The sequence below is a fragment of the Lolium perenne genome, chromosome 2 (genome assembly GCF_019359855.2).
Source record: "Lolium perenne isolate Kyuss_39 chromosome 2, Kyuss_2.0, whole genome shotgun sequence".
Taxonomy (NCBI): Eukaryota; Viridiplantae; Streptophyta; class Magnoliopsida; order Poales; family Poaceae; genus Lolium; species Lolium perenne.
In genome coordinates, this window is record NC_067245.2 from 167,920,073 (window position 1) to 167,928,836 (window position 8,764).

The 8,764-nt window shown below is 47.3% G+C and overlaps 1 protein-coding gene across 1 annotated transcript; it reads right to left on the reverse strand.

Moving 5' to 3' along the window:
- Positions 1-7,970: 7,970 nt before the first annotated feature.
- LOC127328889 (uncharacterized) lies at positions 7,971-8,426 on the reverse strand. Its single transcript, XM_051355451.1, has one exon. The coding sequence runs from the start codon at positions 8,424-8,426 to the stop codon at positions 7,971-7,973; it is 456 nt and encodes a 151-aa protein (XP_051211411.1).
- Positions 8,427-8,764: the final 338 nt, after the last annotated feature.

Here is an 8,764-nt window from a genome sequence, read left to right on the forward strand (position 1 = left end):
TTCATCATCATCATTTGTGAAAATGATTTAAATGAGGTAGATCACCTCATACTATTTAAATAACACTACCTTTGATTTAAATCTCAAGTAATTCATATAAGAGAGTTTGGGACCAGGGGTCCAAACATCCCATGAATTTATGTGAGACAAGTTTAAATGAAGTATAAGACTTCACATAATTTACTTTAATAGTTTTGGACAATATCAACTAGTTAAACTAGCCATAATATCCATTCATTAAACTATGGCATGATCATACAAAGTGACCCCACCATTTTATTGCATAAACAATTAGTGTAAGTCAAATGTGAGCTATTAGAGTTGGAATTAACTTAATATTTATTTTGGTTGATTTTTAAGAATTATTTGAATAGGGAAAAGTCCCTGTCTTGTTATTTTTATCACATTTATTCTACAAAGAATCTGGCCATGAGGCCAGTGGCATTGGCTAGATAATTTCAGTAGCTTTCCAACCATATAAAGTTCATCAAATTTGGTTTAGCCAATTTGAATCTATTGAATTTCAAAGTGGAGGCAGTATTCAAAACTATTTGAATTAATTAAACCTAGTTTGAATTAAAAGGCCGGCGGGAAACGAAACTGGGCCAGATTCGAAATAAAAATGGCCCAGTCCAGCCCACCACGGTCCAGTGCCGCGCGGGCTGCCTGACAGCGGGTCCCGCATGTCAGCGGCTTTTAAACGCCGAAGCGGTACCGATCAATGAGAGGCGTTGGATTAGAAGGGGATCGGAGGGCCGTGGTTCATCATCGTCTCCGACGAGAACCCGACGGTGCGGCGGCGGCAGTAGGGGGTCGGAGGGCTTACGGTGGCTCCAGCAAGGTATGGCAGTGTGCTTGGGGTAGATGTGGACGACGGCGAAGCTCCAGGTACAGGTGGCGTCGCCTGAGGTGGCTCCAATCGTCGGCGAGCTTCCGCGGCGGCGTGCGGCAGTGAGGTAGAAATTGGGCGGCGTCTGTGGCTAATGTCGACGGTGGAGTGGTTCTGGCGGTCGAGTGAGAAGAGGTGAGGCGGCTGGTGTGAAGAAATCGACGAGGCGAGGCTTCCTTTTATAGGCGAGCGAGTGCCCGAGGCTCTGCGGCGAACTTGACAAGGGCGCGGCGTCTCCGGCGGTCTAGCGAGCTAGGCGAAGGCGCGGTGGTGTTCCTGGCGTCACGGTAGTCCTCTGGATGGCGACAGGTAGGGTAGGGGGTGGCTGGTTTGGTCGCCTCGCTTCCGCGTCTGTCACGCCCGTGGCGGACCAGGGTTGGCTTCTCCGGCGACGGCGGGTGCGGGTCGTGGTCGAGGGCGTGTCCATCGGCGTCGCGGTGTCACGGTGAGGCTCAAGGTGTTGCTAGCGGGGCCAGGGCGTGAGCGAGGTGGCTGCGCGGCGCGTGTACTGCGACGTCCGCGCGCATGTCCACGCGCGACGTCACCGGCATGGTGAGCACGTCCAGGGCGCGCGTCGTCCGGCCATTGTCGCCGTCGAGCTCGACCGTGGAGGTGCTAGGGCGGCGTAGGAGAGCACGGTGGCGAGCTGGGGCATGGTGGCCAGTGCAGGGATGCAATGGGAGAGAGGGAGGTGGTCGGGTTGGGCGACATGGCCAGCATGGCCATGTCTAGCCTTGCCCTCTCTCTCCCTAGGTTTCTATTTGGCATTAAAATGGATTAAGGGGACCAGGGGACCAATTGGGGTAGGGTAGTGTAGATTAGGTTGAGTAGAATCACTATTTGCAATAGTTGCAAATAGTGCCCAAATTTGGAAATTACAAAATTGTCCAAATTTGAAAATATTCAAATGGTGAATCTTTTTGAAATGTGAGTGTTGATATTAGTTGTAAATGACCAGAGGTGATTTGTGGTGGTGGTGGAATTTTTAGAATTCAAATATTTGCCAAAATGGCTAAGTGTAGATTGTTCCATATGTTAAAAAGTTGGGACTTTGGATGAGCCTTGCTCATGATCAAAGATGATTTTGGCATGGTGATCTTCACCAAAGTTGTTCACCTTGATGTTGACTTTGAAATGGTGCAAAGAGTTAGCAAGAATTGGTTTGGGAAAAATGAATGGCAAGGGCTCAAAGTGGTGATCAGACTAGAATTGTCAAATTTGACCATTATCATATGTGAGTGGGATTTGTGTTTGAAATCCATTTGAATTGTGAATCTTTGATTCCAAAAGTTGTAGTAAGTGTTTAATAACATTACTCAACTAATGGTGAAGACCAAATAGGTCTAGAGTCAAAATTTATAAAAATGCCATAGGGCATATGTGAGGGTTTTTAGGGTTTTCTATTTAATGGAATTTCTTCCTCTTTGATTTATTTGATTGGTGATCTTCATATGATCACTCTAGGGTTTTAGAGCATATCAAATACAAGTAATAACAATCATCATGGCATATCACTCAAATGCACAAGTCCTATGCATGGTACTATATGCAAAAAGAAAAGTTTTTGTTGGTTTGAAATTTTACTTTCTGGAATTCTCAAATTTTCTTTTTATTGAAATTTGGGGTGTTACAGGGGGAGTCGAGGGACAAAGAAAGGATCGAAAATTACTGTCAACACAGCCCTAGTTTCATATTCGTCGAGTACTTTTTGACTGAAACCTTCGAGATCTACTTACCCTCTACATCCAACGAAACCCTAGTCTACAATCTGTAGGCATTGACTAGTTAATACCTTGTCAGCATGCTTCTGTGCCGGTATTTTTTGTAATGCCGAATTGCCGTTCACAATAATTGTACTGTAATTCTTCATCGGTATAACTGTGTTTTTCCAGTATACAGTTGAGGCTAAGGATCCTTCGCAGCTGAAGGAGCTACTGGACCGGGTGATGGCCCTCCAAGGTTTGTCTTCTGTGCTTTATGTTTGCACTTGTTCATTTTTTACTTGCTCATCTTCTCTATCTCGGTGCAGGTGAAAAGGACACCCTCTCATCCCAGCATCAGGCCGGCCTCCAGAAGGAGAAGGATGAAACTGCCCGGCTTTGAGAAGAGCTCGTCGAGATGAAACGCCTCCATTTTGCTGAACTTCAGAAGATCATCGACTTCAGCCAAACCGAGATAGCTGATGCTCGGAAAGAGCTTGATGAGCTACATTCCAAGGAGATGACTGAAGTGCAGGTCCGGCTTCGCGAGGAACTCCAAGCTGAGAAGGATCTCTGTGATCTGGAGAAGGCCAAGCAGAGTTGGGCCAAGATCATTTAAAAGCTCGACGAGCAATTTTGGAGTAATTTCCTAGGCCTTCCGAATTTTTACTGTCTCTTACCTTTATGCCAGATTTTATTTATACCGGAATTGTTATTTGCTTGTTGCAGCCACCTTTCTGAAGTCCCAAGACCAAGCTATGGAAGCCATCACTGAATCTTGGAAGGATGAGCTATCTCCTCGTGCTGAACATTGGAACACGGAAGATCATCTGACAGCCTTGGCTTCCCGGGTGTCATACATGGACAAGCTTGGCAAGGATCTGTCGGATGCTGCCATCCTCACTTTCATGAATCTCTGGCATGAGGAGAAGGTGCCTGACCAGGTTGAGGTCCTTGCTGCCCAGCATAAGGAAAGCGGCGCACGGCTCACTGAGTGGTGGCGCTCTTCTGTGTGTTTCGAAGCGGACACCGTGCTAAAGCCTGTCTGCTCCTGGTACGAGAGCCTGGATCTCGATGCTCTGGCCACACACCGCAGATGTGCCCCAACTATGACTGACCCTGTGCTCCAGGAACGACGCCAACAGCGGGCCTACCAGATAGCTCACTATGCCCCCGTCAACAAATTTATTCCGGCGCCGCCGGATGTCGAGGATGATGAAGAGATCGAGCGACTTTGAGGGCAGTCAATTAATCCAACGACAGTGAGGAGGCCATGGATGAGGATATCAAGGTTGAAGACCCTCCCTCAAAGTCGTCGAAGCCGGTTGACCCATCTCCTGAAGATCCGGCTTCCTAGAGTCGTGCCCTGGAAAGCTCTTCATCCGGCCATCCTCATGCCGGTGGTGTTTGAATCTTGCTTCATGCATCTCAAAAAACTTATTCGTCAAATGCCTGGAATGTCGGGTTGGTTCTGTAATATACACCTGAGTCATTTTTGGTGACCTTGCTACTTTGCTATCTTGTTTAAGACTTTTAATGTCGGATACTCCGGGCTGATTCCCCGAGTTGAATGTCATGCCTACTTAGTTTCGTGACTTTGGCTCTGTCTACCTTATTAGGCGTTCGACGTATGAGTTAAAAATCCCTTTGGCTAAGCATACCATTTTCAAACTTAGAGGAAAAACTTCAAGCAATCCGGAAAATTTTGTGAAAACCGGTATAACCAGGGTTAGTTAGGTTTTGTTCTGGATCGCTAGGCATTTATTTTCTTAGCCATTTTTCATGTGTTCACATTCCTCCGGCTTCTCTTGCTTGCCCTGAAGCTAGGTTGCGGACAGCAGCGAAGTCGAAGATTGACTTTCGGTGCAAAGACACTACTAAACCGGAATAGAAAATTTAAGTCAAGCCAATCGGCATAAACAAAAAAGGATAAATATACAGCATGCAATACGACAAAGGCAGTCCCCGAGTTTCATTCGGGATGCCGGCATTTCATTCATAGAAAATATTGAAGGGGTGTAGAGACACCTACATCATGTCTTCAAGAATAAAAAGGACGAAGCAGAGCTACATTCCACGGGCGTTTGGTCTCCTCACCCGACCTATCCTTGACATTATGTTTCGCCTCATGTGCATCTAGAAGATAATAAACATCATTGTGCAGAGCCTTGCTCACAATGAATGGTCCCTACCATGGAGGTGATAGCTTATGCACTCCTGCAGTGCGTTGCACCAACCGGAGTACGAGTTCTCCTTCCCGAAATACCCGAGGGTTCACCTTCCAGTTGTGATAGCATCGGAGGTTCTGCTGATACACCGCCGATCTGGCCAGTGCCAGCTCTCTTGCTTGTTCGAGAAAATCGACATCATTTTCTCGGGCCTCTTTGACCTCATCTTCTGTCTATAGTTTAACTTGTGGTGAGTCATGGATTATGTCGGTTGGGATGACCGCTTCTGCTCCATATACCATAAAGAATGGTGTATATCCGGTTGACCGGTTTGGCGTGGTTCTTAAGCTCCACAGTAAAGATGGAAGTTCCTCAATCCAACATCTCGGAGTTCTCTGCAGAGGCTCGATGAGCCAGGGTTTGATTCCGGATAACACCAAAGCATTTGTTCTTTCCACTTGCCCATTGGTTTGAGGATGTGCGACTGAAGCAATGTCAAGCCGAATGTTCTTATCTTTGCAAAACCGAGCAAACTCTCCCACGGAAATGTTTGTGTCGTTGTCCATGATGATGTTGTGCGGGTAGCCATATCTCAGGATGATCTCCTTTAGGAACTTGACAACTGTGTGGCCATCACATTTCTTGATTGGCTTAACTTCCACCCACTTGGTGAACTTATCCACCATGACCAAGATATGCGTCATGTTTCCTCGTGCTGGCCTGAAGGGTCCGACCATGTCCAAGCACCATACTGCGAATGGCCAAGTGATGGGCATTGTCTTTAAGCCGGAAGCCGGAGTGTGGGTCTGCTTGCTGTACCTCTGACACCCATTGCACTTTCGAACCATATCTTCCGCATCATCCAATGCACCGGGCCAATAGAACTCATGCCGGAATGCTTTCGCCACCAGGGCCCTTGATGATGCATGGTGCCCACATTCTCCTTGATGGATCTCTCGAAGTATGTCTCTGCCATCTTCCAGCTCAACACAGCGCTGCAAGACACTGGTGACGCTTCTTTTGTACAGCTCGCCATTGATGACATTGTAAGCTTTTGCTCTTCTCTGGGTTCTTCTGGCCAGAACTTCTTCAGCCGGTAACTCACCGCTGACCAGGTATGACATGATCGGCTGTACCCAGGATGGCACTTCTCGGACGACAAAAACCGGCTCATCGATTTCCATTCTATCAACCGACATAGCCTCAGCCGGATTGGACTTTGAAGTCCCCATGTTAGATGGAGCAGTCCCTGGGTTTACTGGATCAATGTCCATCGGAACAACATTTGTTTCCGGAACAAAAATTGACTCTGATTCCGGGCTTGCCTTGATTGATGGCTTCCGAAGGTGCGCCAGAGCTATGCTGGGTGGGATCTCCTGCCTGGATGAGCCTAACTTGGACAAAGTGTCAGCTGCTTCATTGTTTGCTCGAAAATACATGATGGAATTCACAGCCTTCAAATAACCAGGCAATTTGTTGCACGTGGAACCGGTACGATGCCATGTTTGCATCCTTGGCATCCCAATCACCGGAACACTGTTGTACCACCAAATCTGAATCACCGTAACAGATAATCCGGCGCACTCCTATTTCTTTCGCCACCTTGAGCCCATGTACAAGTGCTTCATACTCGGTGACATTGGTCGATGCCCTAAAGTGAATCTGCAGCACATATCTGAGGTGATCTCCCTGTGGTGAGGTGAGGACCACACAGGCAGCGAGACCTTCTTTGAGTTTGGAGCCGTCAAAGTGCATTGTCTAGTACTTGGATTCCGGCTCAGGTTGCTTATACTGCATCTCGGCCCAGTCCACCAGGAAATCCGACAAAGCCTGCAACTTGATTGCATATCCTCTTTTATAGTGAGGCACATATGGAGCCAGCTCAATTGCCTACTTGGCTATTCTGCCGCTGGCATCTCTGTTGCCGATGATCTCCGAGATGGGAGCTGCACACACCACTGTCATTGGGTGCTCTTCAAAGTAATGCTTCAGCTTCTTGGTAGACATGAACATGCCATAGGTCATCTTCTGGTAGTGAGGGTAATTTTACTTTGAGAGGGACATCACTTTGCTCAGGTAGTATACCGGCCTTTGCATGGTTTTTTCCTTCCTCTTCTCTTTCTACCACCACTACCGCGCTCACAACCCGGTTTATGGCTTCAATGTAGAGCAACATCGGCTCTTTGGGTAGTGGAGATGCTAATATCTGCATGGTGGCCAACATCTTTTTCAACTCCCAGAATGCCGCATCGGCTTGTGGGGTCCAGATGAATGTGTTGGTTTTCTTCATCAGTGCATACAAAGGCAGTGCTTTTTTCCCAACCGGCTTACAAACCGGCTTCAGGATGCCAAACACCCGGTAATTTTTTGCATATCATTGAGAGTTTGGGGCAATTTCACCTTTTCAACCGTCCAGATCTTAACCGGATTAGCCTCTATGCCGTGGCTAGAAACAAGGAAACCGAGTAACTTTCCAGTCGAAACACCAAAAGTGCACTTTGTTGGATTAAGTTTCATCCGTAATCTTCTCAAATTATCAAATGTTTCTCTCAAGTCATTTATTAATGTATGTTTTTCTTTGATTTTTATGATGACATCGTCGACATAGAGTTGCACATTTTTACCAATTTGGTTATGTAAGTATTTTTGCATGCAATGCTGGTATGTTGCGGTGGCATTTGTCAAACCGAATGGCATAGTGATATAGCGTAGTAAGCCCCATACGGGGTGATAAATGATGTCTTTATTTGATCCTCCTTTTTCAGGGGTATCTGGTGGAAACCAGGGTATGCATCAAGGAAAGACAACAACGCACACCCAGCAGTAGAATCGATCACTTGATCAATCCTAGGTAAAGGAAATGGATCTTTAGGACATGCCTTGTTCAGGTGCCTGTAATCGATACACATGCGCCAAGCTTTATCCGCTTTGGGGTCTTCATCTTTTTTTTCTTCTCCACCAGGATCGGATAGGCCAGCCACTCGGTATGCAGGACTTCCACAATGAAGCCGGCAACCAGTAGCTTGGTAACTTCCACATCGATGATCTTCCTTCTGTCTTTGGCAAAACGGCGCAAGGGCTGCTTTACCGGCTTTGCGTCCTTCCGGACATTTATTGAGTGCTCAGCCAACTCCCTCGACACACCCACCAGGTCATTAGTAGACCAGGCGAACATGTTCCGATTCTACGGAGGAAGTCGATGAGCACACTTTCCTACTTCTCGCTCAATCCAGAACCAATGCGGACGGTGCGCTCTCGTTGTTCCGGGTCAAGAACAATGGCATTTGTCTCCTTTGGAGGCTTCAACGCCGTTCCACCCAGAGGGTTACTCATTCCGGACATGCCAAGCTGTGCCGACTGCACTAGCGTGACAACTGGTTGCAACCCTTTCTTTTCTTCCGCAATGACCAGTGATTCGACCAGGCAGGATCCGGCTGAAGCAGTCTCCAGGGAGATCTTGTAATTTCCAACCACAATAAGGACTCCATTTTGTGGCGGCATCTTCATCTTGAGGTACGCCAGATGAGTTGAGACCAAAAAATTTGCTAGTGCCTGTCTCCCCAGCAGGGCATGGTAAGGGTTATCGAGATCAACCACTTGGAACAGGATGTTTTCGATCCGGCAGTTATCCCGGCCACCGAAAAGCACGTCAACCCGGACTTTTCCCATTGGCGAACAGGAAAATCCCAGCACAATGCCATGGAATGTTATTCGGCTTGGCTCCAACATGTTCTCGGTGATTCCGAGCATGTGCATTGTACTCCAGTACATGATATTGATGTTGCTGCCATTGTCAATAAGCACTTTGCTGCATCTGACCTTAACTATTGGCCCGAACAAGATCGGGTCAACCACCAGTGCAACCACCCGGATTTGGCATCACTTTCGGATGATCATTTTGAGACCAGCTGATGTTCTGTTCCGACCACTGCATGAATCTTGGAACTACTAGAATGACAACATTCACTTCCATGGATCGCCGGTGTAGGCTCTGTCGGTCATTTGGT